Source organism: Neophocaena asiaeorientalis, unplaced genomic scaffold (assembly GCF_003031525.2).
Source record: "Neophocaena asiaeorientalis asiaeorientalis breed wild unplaced genomic scaffold, Neophocaena_asiaeorientalis_V1.1 scaffold169, whole genome shotgun sequence".
Taxonomy (NCBI): domain Eukaryota; kingdom Metazoa; phylum Chordata; class Mammalia; order Artiodactyla; family Phocoenidae; genus Neophocaena; species Neophocaena asiaeorientalis.
Genome location: NW_020172187.1, coordinates 4,421,853 through 4,442,799, shown reverse-complemented (window position 1 = coordinate 4,442,799; position 20,947 = coordinate 4,421,853). Strand labels below are relative to the sequence as shown.

The 20,947-nt window shown below is 36.9% G+C and overlaps 1 protein-coding gene across 1 annotated transcript in view; it reads left to right on the top strand.

Annotated features, from left to right (window-relative positions):
• PHF3 (PHD finger protein 3) overlaps positions 1-20,947 on the top strand; it is a 44,439-nt gene that overhangs the window by 9,336 nt on the left and 14,156 nt on the right. Inside the window, exons 4-8 of the mRNA XM_024761609.1 lie at positions 5,483-5,792; positions 8,355-8,538; positions 11,228-11,375; positions 11,458-11,614; positions 12,839-12,955. Coding sequence (XP_024617377.1) covers positions 5,483-5,792; positions 8,355-8,538; positions 11,228-11,375; positions 11,458-11,614; positions 12,839-12,955 — 916 coding nt within the window. The remainder of the gene's footprint in view (positions 1-5,482; positions 5,793-8,354; positions 8,539-11,227; positions 11,376-11,457; positions 11,615-12,838; positions 12,956-20,947) is intronic.

Sequence of the window (20,947 nt, the reverse complement as noted above, 5' to 3'; positions counted from 1 at the left end):
TATATGATAGTAAGATGGAGCCACTGAATTTACAAATATGCCACCCTAGAAACTTTAAAACACATAGTCTGACCTAAAGCTGGTATATATGGAAATGTTTTATCATTGTGACCAGTTAGTGTAATTTAGTCATTGCATCTTAAAAAAAAAATCAGAAAATTGTTATAGTGCTTTGGGTCTGGAGATTATATATTATTTTGTTTGGCTTGAGAAGACCTGGTAATAAATTGTGAAGGGCATAATGGAAATTCTACATATATACTTTCAAATGAAACACACTTACTATGACTTAATTCCACTACTTCATAACTATCAAACTTGACCTTAGAATGAAATTTGGTAGCTAAAACAACTGTTAAATGGCGCAAGGGAATTTTGTATGTAACATGGAATGGAGTGAAACATGTATTTTGTTTTTGAATGTTCTAGTAATTTGGGTTTCTTGTGAATTCTAATGTTTTAGGAAGTGATTTTATAGCACTGCCGTTGTCATTCTTTCCTTAGGATTTAGTATTCTATAGTTTTATGACACTGCCACCCTCCCCGCCCATGTATTTTTTATTTGCTAGCTTTTTGAGAAAAAGAGAACAAGAGGTGAAGTGGAGTTTCCAGCTACAAGATTATCCTGTTCAAGTTTTGAGATTGCTGTTGGAACTTCTATCAACATTGATATGATAAAAGAACATTGTAACTTGCACATTGTAATATTATCTTTACTCATGAAAGTAAATGTTAGAACGATTTCCCAGCACAATTAGATTACAGGAAAATGAAACTCCTTAGGGAGGGACAGTTTAGTGCAGTGCGGTGTAACACATTATTTTGGTATGGAGGGTGTGGTTGGGAGTTCTTGGGTCTATTCTGTAAAAAATAACTTTTATGTCAAGGGGTTTTTTCATTTGTGATTCAGCCCATGGCCTATTTTTAGTGTCAGTGGTTACTTTATAACAGCATGTTCCAGTTTTTAAAACTTGTGACTTGTTTGAATATAGTGCTACATTTGCCCTCACTTTTGTGCTGTTTATTATGCTTTTTTGTTTAAAACACCTTATTCAATTATTCTCAAGTGGGCCTAAGAGAATTAAGGGCTGGATGGTCCTTGTAAGTGCTCTTTTAAGTTAGCCCTTTTTTCTTTGCCAGCGTCTTCTAAAAACCATCATACTGACATGTTGTCAGAGTATAAAATAGGAGCCTTAAACTGAATGAGTTTCTGAAATGAAACTTTGGCCTAGAGTTGGAAGACATGTTATAATGTAACCTTTTTGGAGATAAACTTCTGTTGTGATGACGTGGTCCTCAGGAGTTTGCCCAGGCTTTTGAATGATGACTGTCACTTCACCAATATCAGTTATTTTCCTAAAATGAAGATTGTTAAGTCCGATTGTTTTTTACCTAAGGCTGCCTTTTGGATCTAACGTATAAAACCTAGAGTTTCTTTGCCCCAGGCTGGAAAATGACATAGAATATTAGATGTGTAGGGATTTTGAGTTTACCCTATGTAATCGACATGAATAATATGTAATAATACTGGAAACTATCAATTTTGGAAGCAGCATTTCACATTCAATTTTGTGAATAAAGAAGCCTAAGTAATTGATTGTTTTTTTCTTTACATATTAACTAGCCTTCACTACTTCTTTGATGCACTCTGCTTGTATATATTGAGGTTACTCAAAAAATGCACCTGTCACGCAGCATGTAGTTTTCCTAGTTCAATCCATGTGTGAGAATATGAATTTATTAGGAAGGACATATGTGGAAATAACTTCCATCCATATCTTTGATCTCATGCGCCAGCTACATTCATTGAAAGCTATTTGTTAATACATTTTTTTAGCACTTGTGACATTTACTTCTGTAAAGATGATTTTATAACTCTTCAGCATTTTACATGTGTTGCAACTGAGGTTAGCTTCCTGTATGTGCTTCCAGTTGGAAATTATATTTTTAAATACGGATTCATTCATGGCATGGCCAAATGTAATATTCGACCATAAGCGACTTCTGTATGTATCCTAAAGACAGTAGGCATTGACTGCCTCACAGTTTACACTTCATGCTGTTGTTTTGGCTTCCATTTATTTTCCTGATTCAGCCTTGTAGCTAAGGTATATTCATTACTTTAAAAGCCATACTATTTAATACTTCTTTAAAAACTTATCTTTGAACGTCTTTTAAACATAAGCCAGTTTTGGGAGGAAGAAGTCTTAGTCTTTTCATAATACCTACCTTGTACCTACCTTGTAGTTTCTAGTATTTCCCTGCCTCTCCAGATGACATTTGTATCTTCAGTTTGTATTACACTTTCTTGCCCAGTTGTAGAAGATTAGTTCATTGGATGAAATTTAGAAACAAAAAAATATCCTTAGCGTAATGGAGTCATAGCTTTGTACTCAAACAAGAAACCTTTTTCTGAGAAGGAAATTTTCTCTTAGAGAAAGTGATTCTGGTTTTTCTCAGGAGTTTAAGAGTTTGATAGAAAAGTACTTTTCTCCGCAGACTAGACTGTTAGTGACAAAAACAATGATTTAATGTTTATGTGGAATAAAATCATTTTACCCTAGAAAAGAGTGAGTACATATACATTCACAGTAATACAGTCTTAGCTGTTACTTAAAGGAACCACTTATCAGAACTTAACGGCTCATCTTGTAACAGCTCCATTGTTAGTGAATTTGTGACATGACTTTTTAAGAACAGGAATTCTCAATGTTGCTTTTGTGGTTTACTTTGAAGAAACTTGAAAATTTTCTAAGAATATATTTTGGTTTGTGCCAAGAAGATTAGAATTAAGATTATATTTTAAATTAGGTTTAAATTATAGTAGGATTTAAAATTTTGTGAATGAATGTATAACAGTAGGAGAACAAAACATAAATATTTCTGAACTTTTCCATTTAACTGATTTCATGCTGACTTGGTCCAGTTAATTCAGAGTTAATCTTTTACCACACATTAATTTTTTTTAGTGAAATATTTAACACCTGGGTTATATAGTCTTATCTTTGAGTGATTTTGCCTTTTGGTAATCAGAACTTCAAGGACAGAGCAGAAAATGGGAGTGTAATTATGTTAGCTATTTGATCCATACTCCCTCTCCCTTTTTAAGCCATGAGAAGTAATATGAAAAGGGAAGACAGTGTATCTTCTCTTTTTGTGATAGGCCACTTAATAAAGTTCATAGTACTGGTAATATTTCCTTTTCTGAAATTTTCCAGTTTCACTTTCAAGTGAATCACATTTTCCCCTAGGACATGTAATTATTTTTATCAATGTCATTTTTTGTTTTGATTTCTCAAAATTCTAACTGCATTATTTTTTATATAAAATCTTATTATTAAGATACGTCTGGATGGCACTGTAGTTTTGAGATTTGTTTTTCAGAGCTTCTCAAGTTTGAGGAGACATTTCCATAAATAAACTGGGGGCATGGTGATATAATGAATACATTCCACATCATAAAATGACTCTATCCTGGTTGAATAAAGATTTGAAGTTTCCTAATAGGTTTGTGAGATTTGGATTTGGGGCAAAAGCATAGCCATGGTCATAGTATGTGTCCTATTGAAACTATTCCAGGCTTGCTTTGAAGGAATTATTAATATAGCTGAGATGGGAAATCACATTAGCTTTCCTTCAATAATTCAAAGAAATTCAGCCTAGATAGTTGCTTTCAAGAAATAGGAGTTCTTACAACTTTGCAATCTGAAATAGAAGAACTTTTAAGTATCTGTATTTTTCAAACTTCGTAGTTTTCTGTTGGCTGTATGATCTGTATCACTGAAACATGCATGGACCCATCTAAAGTCTCCCAAACCTAGAGAAATCATTTCTGTCTTGCAGACAAATACCACATTGTTGGAAAGTTTTCTCACTAGGGCTATGAATCCAAAATATTCTGTATTTTTATTTATTTTTACTTAAGGCATGAGGTGGTTTTTTTTTTAATGAATTTAAGTTTTAAAATGAACCATTGAGGAAATGATGACTTATCTGAAAAAGGTAGCACAGGCATCGCCAGTTAGGGTAAAGAATGGTGAATTGTAGACATGAAGAAGTCAGGTTTCCTTGGTGCACGGCAGTGGTTGGTGCACAGTGGAAAGGCACATGAGAGAGGAAGAAGAATAGAGTGGTCTGCAATTGAGGGGGTGGGGTATTTGGCGTGACTTTTTCAAGATATCCTGTAAGGTTTGAAACTCAGCGTTCTGATTCTTACAGTTTCTACATTAAAACAGGACCACTGGTATATTTAGAGAGGGTTGGCCATATCACCCAGTATATTAATTACCTTTAACATCTTCCTGTTGGACGATAGGTTTTTAAAAGGACTTTGGTCACTGTTGCTGGTGCCACTGTTCTTATCGAAACCAGCACAAAGTCTTTAGATCATTAAAGAGTATACTTAAATTCTCCTAAATCTTTCAAACATACCATGAATTACTAACCTGAGGAAGAAAAAAGGAAAATGTTAAACGTGATTGAGTGAGCTTTGTCATTTTCTTAATAATGGGTTGAAAAGTATGTGAAAAAGGTAATTTCACCCTCAAATTGCTGTTTATATATCTGTTTTGCTATTTTATTCTAAAATAATTCCAGATACTCTTTCTTAAGTTAGAAAAACAAACTCTTCAGAGTCATAAATCTGTCCTTGGACTTTTTCATTGGTTAGTGAAATTATTTCTTAGATAAAATGCAGTAAAGGGAAAATATAAGGAGATTGTTTGGAAATTTAAAAAAAAATTCACCCTGAATAGTAATATCTTCATGTTGATATAATTTGGTCATTATTTGGGAAAACAAGTTTTTTATCTAAAGTACAAGGTCAAGTAGTAAGGAAGCCCATCCTCAGAAGTACATAAAAGATCCTTCAGCTAAATCATTGTGACACTATGAACCAGAATATTTTGAGCTCAAAGAATAGTTATATATATATAGTTAAGGTGGTTAATGAGGAACAGTTTGTGAGGCTCCACTTTGTTAGTTTTGAGTTGCATTTTTGTTGCATCTGGTTTTTCTCTTTGTTATTTAAAATGATTAGTTGGATAAGTGACTCCAGTTTTATGTATGATTTCAAGTCTATGTGGTAAATGTAGTTGTAACTTTGATGGGTTGTCTGTGATCAGATTATCACAGTTCATCACCCTTCTCAGTGGAGAAATACTGTTATTCTATACATTGTTATTCTATACAGTATGCTGACAAAGGTCAGTTGCCCTATATTTTTATCCTTATGTGTCCCCCTCCTCGCCCCCCGCCCAGTATTTTCTCACTCATATTAGAGGGGAAATGTTTGACTTCTTAAAAGTTCCGTTTTCATAGAATGTTCTTTGAAAACTCTCTCCATGTTGAACTGATAGAATGGGTAAAGACAGAAAACATGCAAAATACTGGAAAAATATTAAAAATTCAGTTTAGGCTCACTCAGCATTGGTTTTTAAGAAAATGTATCGAATCAAAGTGTTCTTTTTTTTTTTCTCTCCAGGTTTATGGTTGGCTGTGGGAGATGTGATGACTGGTTTCATGGTGATTGTGTTGGGTTAAGTCTTTCTCAAGCACAGCAAATGGGAGAGGAAGACAAAGAATATGTGTGTGTGAAATGTTGTGCCGAAGAAGATAAAAAGACTGAAATAGTAGATCCAGATATTTTGGGAAACCAGGCTAAAGTTGAAGTCCATAGTGAAGATAAAGCAATGGATTATGAAAAGCTTGGGTTATCAAAGCACACTACAACAAATGACAAAACCAAATATATAGATGATACAGTGAAGCACAAGGTCAAAATTTTGAAACGGGTGAGCCTCTCATTAATGCATTATTTTTACTTAAGAACTTCGGGCTGACGGTGCGAATTTGAAATTTCTCTTTAGATTTCACTGTTGTGTACATTTTCACATTTATTTTTCAGCAAAAATGGGTTTTTACTTAACATGTTTTGTCAGGCTTGGTGAAACCAGGTAGTGACATCTTCAAAATACGCAGATCTTATTTCTTACAGTCTTTTGTGCTATTTCTAGTCTCTAGTTTGGTACTTGCATTTTCTGTGGTAGAATGTGTGTGAGATTTTGTGGTGGTAGGTATAAATTGTGCTTGCTGAGAAGTTTTTCTAAAAAGCTTTTCAGTCCGTAGATATCTATGAATCCATAAGACCACATTTGGCATTATTATTTTCAAGTGAAAGAGTTCTCTGTAAGGAAAAGTAATCTTAGTTCTTTTGATTTTTGTTCCAGTATTTGCTTGGAACCCGTATCTCATAATGTTTCTCTTAAAATGTGGCCTTTTAAAAAGTTGTCAGTTTTCCCTCATCTTACATTTTCAACTACCTTGTTAAAGTATTTTCTAAATAGAAATTTCAAGATATTAGTCAATTACAGGAGAAATGTACAAAGGACACAGCACTTTATCTGATTAAATTTTATTTTCATTGTCTACTTTTTTATTTCCTGTGATTTTTCTAATCATTGATTTGTTATTCTTGTAGGTAGTGCTAGGGAGGAAACACTGAAACAAATATATGTGGACGGTCAAGTATAATATTCCAGAACACAACGAACATAAATTAGGAACCTTGGAAATATTTTAATTCGACCATTCAGATTGAAGAACATAAGCATGTTTTTTCTAAAGCCGTTTCCATTATTTACAAACTCAGTTCTTGAGACACTCCTTATGTGATAAATCTGGATTAAGTTCCAGTTTGCCAAATCCTTGTGCCATCCAACGTTTCCTGTCTGCCAAGACTTGCTGAGAATCAGATTATGTCCTTCTGATATTTACTATTACTTTTTCTGTTGATTTGATTAGCACCAAAGTAATTGATAATATAGAACTGAGAGCGCCATTGAAAACAGTTTATAGCAAGCCTTTGGAAAGGTTCTGTTAACTTCTAATCATCATTTCTTGGGTACAATTTCTTGGCCATTCAGAAATACAGCTCATTGTTTAGTCATTCAGTTGAGTTATCTCCATCTTGTCTAAAAAGACATTATAAAACATTAACATGGTGAATGTTTTGAGAAACCCCTCTATCCAGTCTCTGTATCAGAAAAGGAACCGAGGTTAGTCTGATACTGTAAATAAATACATGAGCCAAGTGATTACTGCTTTTCTTTTCTTTTCTTTTTGGTACTGAACTGTTGAATCTTATTTGACTACTCTGATTTTAGTTGATGGAATCTGCTTTTTAAATATCACTTCTTATCCCTAGATTTTATGTTGAACCATTTATTGAGTTCCTATTGTGTGCCAAGCATGGTACCAGATTTGAGTATGTATGACTGATTGAGAAATGTTCCTGCTCTCAAGTAAGTCTAGTTGGAGAGGTAGAAAATAAACAAGTAAATTAAAAAATTATAGGATTCCCAGTCTAGAGAAAATCGATTTTTTGTATATACTCTATCTTCTTAAAAACTATGATTATATTTCTATACACAAGTATTCTTCTCACTGGTATGATGTGATTTTTTGTTTTTATAAATTTATTTATTTTTTGACTGAGTTGGGTCTTCGTTGCTGTGTGCGGGCTTTTCTCTAGTTTGGGCGAGCGGGGGCTACTCTTCATTGCGGTGCGTGGGCTTCTCATTGCGGTAGCTTCTCTTGTTGTGGGGCACAGGCTCTAGGCTCACGGGCTTCAGTAGTTGTGGCGCACGGGCTTAGTTGCTCCGCGGCATGTGGGATCTTCCCAGACCAGAGCTCAAACCCGTGTCCCCTGCATGTTGGCAGGCGGATTTTTAACCACTTCCCCACCAGTGAAGACTGGTATGATGTGATTAATTAACTCCCAAGGGTCTCACAATTCTGGTTTCATTTGTAGTTCTTTGTGGGTTATAATTAGGACAAAAATAGTAGGTGTCCTGATGGTTTGTTCTACCTTATAGGAGTTAAAATTGCCAGTAGGTACACTGAGAATTTGATACATTTATAGGTAAATGTGACTTCATTTGTTCTAGAAAGTAGTAAAAAAATACAGATAATTGATTTCTCCACAATCCCCCCCTCTTTTTTTCATATCTGCAGCCGACGAAGAGGACCCTTACTATCTTATACCTAATTTTCTTTCTAATGCCATTATTTCTCAATGTTTTTTAGTTCCCCATTACAGACTGTTGTTACGTGTTCTGCAGAAAATAGGTGCTTAACAAATGGATTTTGGATGAAACGGTGAAGGTCCTTTTTGCAGTTAATTGAGTTTTATATATCTTCAAAAAACAGTTATTGGGCTAAAGAGTGGAATATGTTTGATATCTTAATAGCTTGTCATACTAATTTTTTCAATCCACATGCTCAGGAGGCTTGCTTTGTATTTAAAGATAGTTTAGTAGTTTTCATTCTAATTAATTAAATACTATTTTTCCTAGGAGTCTGGTGAAGGCAAAAACTCATCAGACTGTAGGGATAGTGAAATAAAAAAATGGCAGCTAGCTCCTCTTCGAAAGATGGGACAACCAGTTTTACCTCGGAGATCCTCAGAAGAAAAAAGTGAAAAAATAACAAAAGAGTCTACAGCTGTTACTTGCACAGGAGAAAAAGCTTCAAAACCAGGTAGTAAGAATAATAGAAATTACTATATACTAATGTATTTATATTTTATTTCATATACTTTCAGTTAGTATATTTAGGGAAATTTAAAAACTTTTACATTTTAAAGGCAAGAAAAACAGTTTAGGTGATTGACCCTACTTGAAATAAGAATTATTGGTCCAAATTCTGAGAAAGTACTAATGAACTTAGTAAGATAAGGCCCCTGCCCTCATGGCACTTAAATACCAATGGGAAATGACAGATAACAGGTAGACAGATAAAGTGGTGTGCTATTTTTAGAGAATTTAGGCACTATAAAGAAAAAGTTGAGTAATGGGATAGAGAGTCAAGGTCAAGGAGAGTGGGAGGGAGTTTGTTTCAGAGAGAATGGAGGTGGTAATGTGCTGTGGGATCTAAAGGGATGCAGAGTTGTTTGGGAGGAAGGAATCCATAGAGGGCACAGCCAAGCTGAAGGCTTTGAGGTGGAGATAGCCTCTGCATTTGAGGAGCAAGAAAATCCTGTGGAATGATTAGAATGTAATACACGAGGGATAGAATGGTGGTGGAAGGTGAGTTTAGACAAAATTATGTAGGAACTTTGAGGCCATGACAGGAGTTTACTTTTTTTTGTTCTCAATATAATGGGGAACCTTTAGAGGAATTTGTACAAGAGAGTGATGGCTCACTGTGGTTTCCTGTGGAGCCTGGACTGTAGGAGGATAGGAGAGAAGGAGAGTAGACTGGTTAGGAGTCTTTAGCCGTATCCTAGGAAAGAAAGAGTGGTAGCTTGGAACAGAGGTACAGTGAGGGAAGTGGTCAGATTCATATATATTTTATAGTAGACTTGGCAGAACTTGCTGTTGGATTAGGTGTAGGTAGGTGAAGGAAAGAAGAGTCTTAGGAGGTGGTTAGATCAGTGTTGGTGCTGTTTGCAGAGATGAGAAAGAGATTGGGGAGGAAAATTGAAAAATATGGGTATTTTAACTTCGAGATGGGTATTAGAGATCCAAGTGGAGATATTTTGAGTAAATTTTTGGCTGATGAGTCTGGACTTTGGGCAATGGTATATAAATTTGGGATCTGTCAGTGCATAGGTGTTATTTTAAATCAAGCACTTAGATATAAAGAGCTACAGAGAGAGTTTGATAATGAAGGGGCAGAAGCAGAGGCCTTGGGGTGCGTCAGCAATTAGAACTTGGGAGGAAGAGAGGATCCAGCAAAGGAGACGAAGAGATGGCCTTTGAGGTAAGAGAACTAAGAGACCATGGTGGCCTGGAAGTCAGGTGAAGTTCCAAGAAGGAGGTGGTGATCAATTGTGTCAGATGCTGGCTAGACAGTTGTTTTGGTGGAGCAGTGGGGACAAAAGCCAGTTACAGTGGCGTGTGGAAGGATGGAGGGTGAGGAACTGGAGATAGTGATTATGAATAACTCTTTGAAGGAATTTTGCTGTTAAAGGGAACAGAAATGGTGTAGTGGCTAGAGGTGGATATGAGGTCAGGATTTCTCTTTAAAGAGATATTATAGCATGTTTGTAAGACTAATGGGAATGATCCAGTAGCGAGAGAATTTGATGATGTGGGCGACAGAGAGAGGCGATAGTTGAGGTTCAAAATCCATGAAGAGATCAGAGGGGAATAGGATTCTCCTGGAGGGGTTGGTCATAGGAAAGGACGGCTGATGCATTGTAACAGTAGGGAAAGCTGCATGTGGAAGGAGCGGGGACACATGAGGTATGTTAGTAGGTTTGGTGATGGGAAAATAGCTGACACTGCTTTGCTTCCTCAGTGAAATACGAAGTGAGAAAATCAAATGAGGTCCAAGTTGGAGGTATCATTGGTTTGAGAAGAAAGGAGAAAAAGCATAAAATACATTTTTGGAAAGTGGGAGAGCACTAGTAAACTACTAGGATAGTTTAATAGGATTAGGGTGGCAGATTGAGCTCTCTACTTGAGATTTGTGGTTGTAAATTTAAAGTGAGATCTGTCAGCACCAGTGCTTACTTTCTCCAGTTACCTTCAGCTATTTGTTGGCTGTTTGGGTGAAGGATAAAAGTTAGCTTTCACCAGGTTGTGGTTTTTGCCAGTGCTGATGTTTAAAGGAGAGAGAATTAAGATGTTCAGGCTGCAACGGAATGGCAGGTGTTGGGCTACCTGGCCAAAGTTGGTTGTGTGGGAAAGTGAGGACATGAATGGTAAAAAAATGATCGATTTAAGAATTGTTGGAATGAGGAGTTTGTAGGACACTGAGATTCTGAAGATGTGCATAAATGAGTAATGATGGAATGAAAAATCATTTGAAAAGCTTAACATTCAAATTAACACAATTGTTTTAAAACCAGAGGAGATTCACCAATTTTGTGGTATTAGTAAGGACATTACATTATCTGCACACCTAATAAGTTCAGATCAATTTTTCTAAATAGTTTTTTACAGGTATATATATATATATGAAAAGTAGCTCTAAAAACCATTATCTAATATGGGAAAGGGGTATATACATTTTATAACATTAGGGCCACTTTTTACAGTTATCATCTGTCATCATACATAGATTAGAATTTCAATGTCAGGAATATTTCAGTGTGGAATATGGAGTCTGATCTTATGATTTTAAAATAGTGATTTTTAATCAGTCCACTTACATTGTGCATTAAAAAGGAAAATACCTTTTTCAAAGCAATTTAGTGAGTTTTGATATTTATTTAAATTAGGTGCTCATGAGAAGCAAGAGACAAAGAAGAAGAAAACCGAAAAGGGCCCCCCTGGTGCACATCCTCCGGCGGCTCTTGCCTCCAAGCCTTCCACAGACCAGATCCGACAGAGCGTCCGGCATTCTCTCAAAGATATTCTTATGAAAAGGTAACACGCGTTGCTATTGTAGAAGATTGAATAATATACGCTTCATGTATTTGGAAAATAATTGAATTATTCTCATTTTAAGACTTACAGACTCAAATTTGAAGGTACCAGAGGAAAAGGCAGCAAAAGTTGCCACAAAAATTGAAAAAGAGCTTTTCTCTTTTTTTCGGGACACAGATGCTAAATATAAGAACAAATATAGAAGTTTGATGTTCAATCTGAAAGATCCTAAAAACAATGTAAGTATGTTTTGTTCATGTCTGGATCTTTATGCTTCCAACTTTCCTAATACATAGAGATTTATGATTTTCATACAATAGATCTATAATTTATTTCTTGAAGTGAGACCTAGTCTTTTGCTACTGAACTGAGTTATGAATTCTGAACAGTGGTGACTAGTGTTATGCAATGTCTGTTAAAATATAAAATACTAAATCTATCTTAACCCGATTGATGTGAATTTTCTTTCCTTTATGTCCCTTGTTTAATCCAGTTTATTAAAAAATTCATTCATATGTATTCTTCAAAAACACTGTTAAACCAAAATTTGTAACACTATGTATTTAATACTTCTGATGTAAATTTGAAAATAGAGTTACACTGCTTAAGAAAATAATTTACATTTTGATAAAAAAGAAAGCTGTTTTAAAATATTGTTATTAATTTAAATATGACTAGTTCTAAGAATCTTAGCAGTGGAGTAAACTTTAATTTAATCCTTAATCTTTTCCTGGGACTTAGAAGAAATCTGAAAGCTGTGGGTGTAGATGCAAACTCCTTACACATTTGTTTAAGTTTTACAACGTTTTCACACGAGTGATATCAGTTTGTCAGTTTGTGTAATGGTATTTGCCGTAGTGTGTGATATGAGGTATTTTCTTGAAGTATGCTAACAGCTACATAAGAAAAATCTACATTGTACAATCTGCCATCATGGTGCAGGGGATCAGATACTTTTTGAATTACGTAATCTGAAAGCTTTTCTTCAAGTAAATATTTACTTCCTTCAGGTTTTTTCTTAACAGTTGGTTCTTTGCTCTGGAGTCCCCTGTAAGCCTGTTAGGATTTAAACATATGAAATCTTAAAAATATGAAAGACATCACATTCAGTAAAGTTCTTTTATGCAGTATCTTTCATATAGTCATGGGTTAGCTATTGTGACAGTGTCTGTCCCTGGGAAGACTTAATACAACTTTGCAAAGATGTTGTAATGACTTCACCATACATGCTTCTCTATTGTGTTTTTATACAAAATGTGTATTTAGCTACCTTAGATGGTAAGTTTCTAGAACACAAGGCTGTCATTTATTCTCTTTGCAGGAGGTAATACGTGAATCATTAAACATTTGTAAATTAGGTTTCAAAATTTCATCTTCATTTATTACAAGTTTCTATACAGCAGCTCCTCGTTCTTTTAAAAATGTTTTTCTCTCCTTTCCTTCCCATTTTTAAATACCTGCAGATATTATTTAAAAAAGTGCTAAAAGGAGAAGTAACCCCTGATCACCTTATAAGAATGAGTCCAGAAGAACTAGCTTCTAAAGAGTTAGCTGCTTGGAGACGAAGAGAAAATAGACATGTAAGATTATCTGTAAATATGTGTTTGTCTCTATCAAAATACCTACAAATATGTGTTTGTCTATATCAAAACATAATTTTTAGCCATAGAGAAAAACGCTATACACAGATGTAGTAATTCACCTCAGAGTGCACAGCAACAGACTTTTTGTTCTGTGTTTTTTTGTTACTGATCCTCCATTAGCCTATTCTTAAATTTTTTGTTGTTGATTTTTCCTGATCCCTTCTGCTTTTTTCTCATTTCCTCCAGTTATCAACTTACATAATTACCTTATATTTTGTAAATCAGAAGGATGGGAAAATAAGTGTCTTTTCTTACATTTGCACGTTTCAAAAGCATAGTTTGAAGGTTTTATGAATATTGGTAATTTGTGGAGCCAGGTTAAGTCAGAATGAAAATTTTATAGGTTTATAGTCCTTTAATATTCATTTTCAAATGCCAAAAGATTTCAAGAACAAGGGTTTTTTTCGTTAACAATTTATTGATAAAATGTGACCCTGAAGTATCACGAATGAATGTTTATATACACAGAAATACCTTGTGTATAGTTAAGTAGTGCTGTCCCAGACCTAACTGATGTGTTATATAACATATGTAGTACGTGCACCATATTGCATTTTGTTTTTACATCTTTATTGGAGTATAATTGCTTTACAGTGGTGTGTTAGTTTCTGCTTTATAACAAAGTGAATCAGCTATAATTACACATATGTCCCTATATCTCTTCCCTCTTGCGTCTCTCTCCCTCCCGCCCTCCCTATCCCACCCCTCTAGGTGGTCACAAACCACTGAGCTGATCTCCCTGTGCTATGTGGCTGTTTCCCACTAGCTATCTAATTTACATTTGGTAGTGTATATACGTCCATGCCACTCTCTCACTTTGTCCCAGCTTACTCTTCCCCTTCCCTGTGTCCTCAAGTCCATTCTCTACATCTGCGTCTTTATTCCATTCCTGTCGTGCCCCTAGGTTCTTCAGAACCATTTTTTTTTTTTTTTAGATTCCATATATATGTGTTAGCGTATGGTATTGATGTATTTCTCTTTCTGACTTACTTCACTCTGTATGACAGACTCTAGGTCCATCCACCTCACTACAAATAACTCAATTTCATTTCTTTTTATGGCTGAGTAATATTTCATTGTATGTATGTGCCACATCTTCTTTATCCATTCATCTGTCTTTGGACACTTAGGTTGCTTCCATGTTCTGGCTATTGTAAATAGAGCTGCAGTGAACATTGTGGTATGTGACTCTTTTTAAATTATGGTTTTCTCAGGGTATATGCCCAGTAGTGGGATTGCTGGGTCGTATGGTAGTTCTATTTTTAGTATTCTAAGGAACCTCCATACTGTTCTCCATAGTGGCTGTATCAATTTACATTCCCACCAGGAGTGCAAGAGGGTTCCCTTTTCTCCATACCCTCTCCAGCATTTATCATTTGTAGAATTTTTGATGATGGCCATTCTGACAGGTGTGGAGTGATACCTCATTGTAGTTTTGATTTGCATTTCTCTAATGATTAGTGATGTTGAGCATTCTTTCATGTGCTTGTTGGTTCTGTATATCTTCTTTGGAGAAATGTCAATTTAGGTCTTTGGTCCATTTTTGGATTGGGTTGTTTGTTTTTTTGATATTGACCTGCATGAGCTGTTTGTATATTTTGGAGATTAATTCTTTGTCAGTTGCTTTGTTTGTAAATATTTTCTCCCATTCTGAGGGTTGTCTTTTCATCTTGTTTATGGTTTCCTTTGCTGTGCAAAAGCTTTTAAGTTTCATTACATCCCATTTGTTTATTTTTGTTTTTATTTCCATTTCTCTAGGAGGTGGGTCAGAAAGGATTTTGCTGTGATGTATGTCAAAGAGTGTTCTGCCTATGTTTTCCTCTAAGAGTTTGATAGTTTCTGGCCTTACATTTAGGTCTTTAATCCATTTGGAGTTTATTTTTGTGTACGGTGTTAGGAAGTGTTCTAATTTTACTCTTTAACATATAGCTGTCTGGTTTTCCCAGCACCACTTATTGAAGAGGCTGTCTTTTCTCTGTTGTATATTCTTGCCTCCTTTATCAAAGATAAGGTGACCATATGTGCGTGGGTTTATCTCTGGGCTTTCTGTTCTGTTCCATTGATCTATATTTCTGTTTTAGTGCCAGTACCATTTTATCTTGATTACTTTGTAGTATAGTCTGAAGTCAGGGAGCCTGATTCCTCCAGCTCCGTTTTCCTTTTTCAAGATTGCTTTGGCTATTTGGGGTCTTTTGTGTTTCCATACAAATTGTGAAATTTTTGTTTTTAGTTCTGTGAAAAATGCCATTGGTAGTTTGATAGGGATTGCATTGAAACTGTAGATTGTTTTGGTAGTATAGTCATTTTCACAGTGTTGATTCTTCCAATCCAAGAATATGGTATATCTCTCCATCTGTTTGTATCATCTTTAATTTCTTTCATCAGTGTCTTATAGTTTTCTGCATACAGGTCTTTTGTCTCCTTAGGGTGGTTTGTTCCTAGGTATTATTCCTTTTGTTGCAGTGGTACATGGGAGCGTTTCCTTAATTTCTCCTTCAGATTTTTCATCATTAGTGTACAGGAATGCAAGAGATTTCTGTGCATTCCTTTTGTATCCTGCTACTTTACCAGATTCATTGATTGGCTCTCGTAGTTTTCTGGTAGCATCTTTGGGATTGTCTATGTATAGTATCATGCCATCTGCAAACAGTGACAGTTTTACGTCTTCTTTTCCATTTGGATTCCTTTTATTTCTTTTGCTTCTCTGATTGGTGTGGCTAAAACTTCCAAAACCATGTTGACTGATAGTGGTGAGAGTGGGCAACCTTGTCTTGTTCCTGATCTTAGTGGAAATGGTTTCAGTTTTTCACCGTTGAGGACGATGTTGGCTGTGGGTTAGTCATATATGGCCCTTATTACATAGAGGTAAGTTCCCTCTATGCCTACTTTCTGAAGGGTTTTAATCATAAATGGGTGTTGAATTTTGTCGAAAGCTTTCTTTGCATCTATTGAGATGATCATATGGTTTCTCTTCAGTTTGTCAATATGGTGTATCACGTTGATTGATTTGCATATATTGAAGAATCTTTGCATTCCTGTGATAAAACCCATTTGATCATGGTGTCTGATCTTTTTAATGTGCTGCTGGATTCTGTTAGCTAGTATTTTGTTGAGGACTTTTGCATCTATGTTCATCAGTGATACTGGTCTGTAGGTTTCTTTTTTTGTCACATCTTTGTCTGGTTTTGGTATCAGGGTGATGGTGGCCTCGTAGAATGAGTTTGGGAGTGTTCCTTCCTCTGCTGTATTTTGGAAGAGTTTGAGAAGGATAGGTGGTAGCTCTTCTGTAAATGTTTGATGGAATTTGCCTGTGAATCCATCTGGTCCTGGGCCTTTGTTGGAAGATATTTAATCACAGTTTCAATTTCAGTGCTTGTGATTGGTCTGGTTCTGTTTTCTATTTCTTCCGGGTTCAGTCTTGGACGGTTGTGCTTTTCTAAGAATTGGTCCATTTCTTACAGGTTATCCATTTTATTGGTATATAGTTGCTTGTAGTAATCTCTCATGATCCTTTGTATTTTGGCTGTGTCAGTTGTTACTTCTCCTTTTTCATTTCTAATTCTGTTGATGTGAGTCTTCTCCGTTTTTTTCTTGATGAGTCTGGCTAGTGGTTTATCAGTTTTGTTTATCTTCTCAAAGAACCAGCTTTTAGTTTTATTGATCTTTGCCATTGTTTCCTTCATTTCTTGTTCATTTATATCTGATCTGATTATGATTTCTTTCCTTCTGCTAACTTTGGGGTTTTTTTTGTTGTATTTCTCTGATTGCTTTAGGTGTAAGGTTAGGTTGTTTATTTGAGTTGTTTCTTGTTTCTTGAGGTAGGACTGTATTGCTATAAACTTCCCTCTTAGAACTGCTTTTGCTGCATCCCGTAGGTTTGGGGTCATCGTGTTTTCATTTTCATTTGTTTCTAGGTATTTTTTGATTTCCTCTGAGTTCTTAAGTGATCTCTTGGTTATTAAGTAGTGTATTGTTTAGCCTCCATGTGTTTTTATTTTTCACAGAGTTTTTCCTGTAATTGATATCTAGTCACATAGCGTTGTGGTCGAATTGGATACCTGATACGATTTCAATTTTCTTAAATTTACCAATGCTTGATTTGTGACCCAAGATATGATCTATCCTGGAGAATGTTCCATGATCACTTGAGAAGAAAGTGTATTCTGTTGTTTTTGGATGGAGTGTCCTATAAATATCAATTAAGTCCATCTTGTTTAATATATTATTTAAAGCTTGTGTTTCCTTTTTTTATTTTCATTTTGGATGATTTGTCCATTGATGAAAGTGGGGTGTTAAAGTCCCCTACTATGATTGTGTTACTGTCAGTTTCCCATTTTATTGTTGTTAGCATTTGCCTTATGTATTGAGGTGTTCCTATGTTGGCCGCATAAATATGGACAATTGTTATATCTTCTTGGATTGATCACTTGATTATTATGTAGTGTCCTTCTTTGTCTCTTGTAATACTCTTTATTTTAAGGTTTATTTTGTCTGATATGAGAATTGCTACTGCAGCTTTCTTTTGATTTCCATTTGCATGGAATACTATTTTCCATGCCCTCACTTTCAGTCTGAATGTGCCTGTGGGTCTGAAGTGGGTCTCTTGTAGACAGTATATATACAGGTCTCATTTTTGTATCCATTCAGGCAGTGTATGTCTTTTAGTTGGGGTATTTAATCCATTTACATTTAAGGTAGTTATTGATATGTGTGTTCCTATTAACCATTTTTAAAATAGTTTTGGGTTTGTTATTGTAGGTGTTTTCCTTCTCTTGTGTTTTCTGCCTAGAGAAGTTCCTTTAGCATTTATTATAAAGCTGGTTTGGTGGTGCTGAATTCTCTTAGCTTTTGCTTGTCTGTAAAGGTTTTAATTTCTCCATTGAATCTGAATGAGATCCTTGCTGGGGAGAGTAATCTTTGGTTGTGGGTTTTTCTTTTTCATCACTTTAAATATGTCCTGCCATTCTCTTCTGGTTTTAAGAGTTTCTGCTGAAAGATCACCTGTTAACCTTATGTGGATTCTCCTGTATGTTATTTGTTACTTTTCCCTTGCTCCTCTTAATATTTTTTCCTTATATTTAATTTTTGATAGTTTGATTAATATGTGTCTTGGCATGTTTCTCCTTGGATTTATCCCATATGGGACTCTCTGCACTTTCTGATCTTGATTATTTTCTTTCCCATATTAGGGAAGTTCTCAACTGTAATCTGTTCAGGTATTTTCTTGGTCCCTGTTTTTTTTCTCTTCTTCTTCTGGAACCCCTGCAAGTCGAATGTTTGTGCGTTTAATGTTGTCCCAGAGGTCTCAGAGTGTCCTCAGTTCTTTTCATTCTTTTTTCCTTATTCTGCTCTGTAGTAGTTATTTACACTATTTTATCTTTCAGGTCACTTATCTGTTCTTCTGCCTCAGTTATTCTGCTATTGATTCCTTCTAGAGGATTTTCTATTTCATTTATTGTGGTGTTCATCCTTGTTTGTTTACTCTTTAGTTCTTCTAGGTCCTTGTTAAACGTTTCTTGTATTTTCTCCGTTCTATTTCCAAGATTTTGGATCCTGTTTACTGTCGTTACTCTGAATTCTTTTTCAGGTAGACTGCCTATTTCCTCTTCATTTGTTACGTCTGGTGGGTTTTTATCTTGCTCCTTCATCTGCTGTGTGTTTCTCTGTCTTCTCATTTTGCTTAGCTTACTGTGTTTGGGGGTCTCCTTTTTGCAGGCTGCAGGTTCGTAGTTCCCGTTGTTTTTGGTGCCTGTCCCTAGTAGTTAAGGTTGGTTCTGTGGCTTGTGTAGGCTTCCTGGTGGAGGTTATCAGTGTGTATGTTCTGGTGGGTGGGGCTGGACCTTGTCTTTCTCGTGGGCCGGACCGCGTCCGGTGGTGTGTTTTGGGGTGTCTATGAACTTCATATGATTTTAGGCAGCCTCTCTGCTAATGGGTGGGGTTTTCTTCCTGTCTTGCTAGTTGTTTGGCGTAGGGTGTCCAGCACTGTAGCTTGCTGGTCATTGAGTGCAGCTGGATCTTAGCGTTGATTTGGAGATCTCTAGGAGACCTTTCACTGTTCGATATTACCTGGGGCTGGGAGGTCTGTGGTGGACCAGTGTCCTGAACTCAGCTCTCCCACCTCTGAGGCACAAGCCTGACACCCAGCTGGAGCACCAAGAACCTGTCAGCCACACGGCTCAGTAGAAAAGGGAGAAAAAGAAAGAAACAAAGAAAAATAAAGTAATTAAAATAAAAAATATATCATTAAAGATAAAAATAAATAAAGTAATAAAAAACGAAAGAAAGAGAGAGCAACCATGTGTTAAACCAAATCCATCAATGATAACAAGTATTAAGAACTTTATTTAAAAAAAAAAATGACAGACAGAACCCTAGGACAAATTGTAAAAGCGAAGGTATATAGACAAAATCACACAAAGAAGCATACACATAGACCCTCAGAAAGGAGAAAAGGGAAAAATATATATATAAAAAAAAAGAAAGGAAGAGAGCAACCAAATCAATAAATCTACCAATGATAATAAGCTCTAAATAGTAAACTAAGGTAAACATAAAAGCAGTAACACATTAGATGCAGAAAGCCAACCCCAAGTCTACAGTTGCTCCCAAAGTCCACCGCCTCAATTTTGGGGTGATTCGTTGTCTAATCAGGTATTCCACCGATGCAGGGTACGTCAAGTTGATTGTGGGGATTTAATCTGCTGCTCTGGAGGCTGCTGGGAGAGATTTCCCTTTCTCTTCTTTGTTCGCACAGCTCCTGGGGTTCAGCTTTGTATCTGGCCCCTCCTCTGTGTGTAGGTCGCCTGAGGGCATCTGTTCTTCACTCAGACAGGAGGGGGTTAAATTAACAGCTGATTAGGGGGCTCTGGCTCACTCAGGACGCAGGGTGGGAGGGGTACGGATGTGGGGCGAGCCTGCGGCGGCAGTGGCCGGCATGACGTTGCACCAGCCTGAGGCGCGCCGTGCGTTCTCCCGGGGGAGTTGTCCCTGGATCGTAGGACCCTGGCAGTGGCGGGCTGCACAGGCTCCCGGAAGGGAGGTGTGGATAGTGACCTGTGCTCGCACACAGGCTTCTTGGTGGTGGCAGCAGCAGCCTTAGCGTCTCATGCCCGTTTCTGGTCTCTGCACTGATAGCTGCGGCCTGCGCCCGTCTATGAAGCTTGTTTAGGTGGTGCTCTGTATCCCCTCTCCTCGTGCACCCCAAAATAATGGTCTCTGGCCTCTTATGCAGGTCCATACCTTTTCCAGGACTCCCTCCCGGCCAGCCGTGGTGCAGTAACCCCTTCAGGCTGTGTTCACGCCGCCAACCCCAGTCCTCTCCCTGCGCTCCGACCCGAAGCCGGAGCCTCAGCTCCCAGCCCCGCCCGCCCCGGGAGGGGAGCAGACAAGCTTCACGGGCTGGTGAGTGCCGGTCGGCACCGCTCCTCTGTGTGGGAATCTCTCCACTTTGCCCCCCGCACCCCTGTTGTTGTGCTCTCCTCCGCGGCTCCGAAGCTCCCCCCTCTGCCACCCGCAGTCTCCGCCCATGAAGGGGCTTCCTAGTGTGTGGAAACTTTCCTCCTTCACAGCTCCCTCCCACTGGTGCAGGTCCTGTCCCTATTCTTTTGTCTCTGATTTTTCTTTTTTCTTTTGCCCTACCCAGGTACGTGGGGGGTTTCTTGCCTTTTGGGAGGTCTGAGGTCTTCTGCCAGCGTTCAGTAGGTGTTCTGTAGGGTTTGTTCCACGTTTAGATGTATTTCTGATGTATTTGTCAGGAGGAAGGTGATCTCCACTTCTTACTCCTGCACCGTCTTGAAGCTGTCTCCTGTATTGCATTTTTTATTTTATTTTCCCCTGGGAGGTGATCTTCCCCTTTGTAATTAGTGTGAGTCTCAACACTGGCTTTTTTTTTTTTTTTTTTTTTTACTTTTTTTTTGGAGTATATTTTTT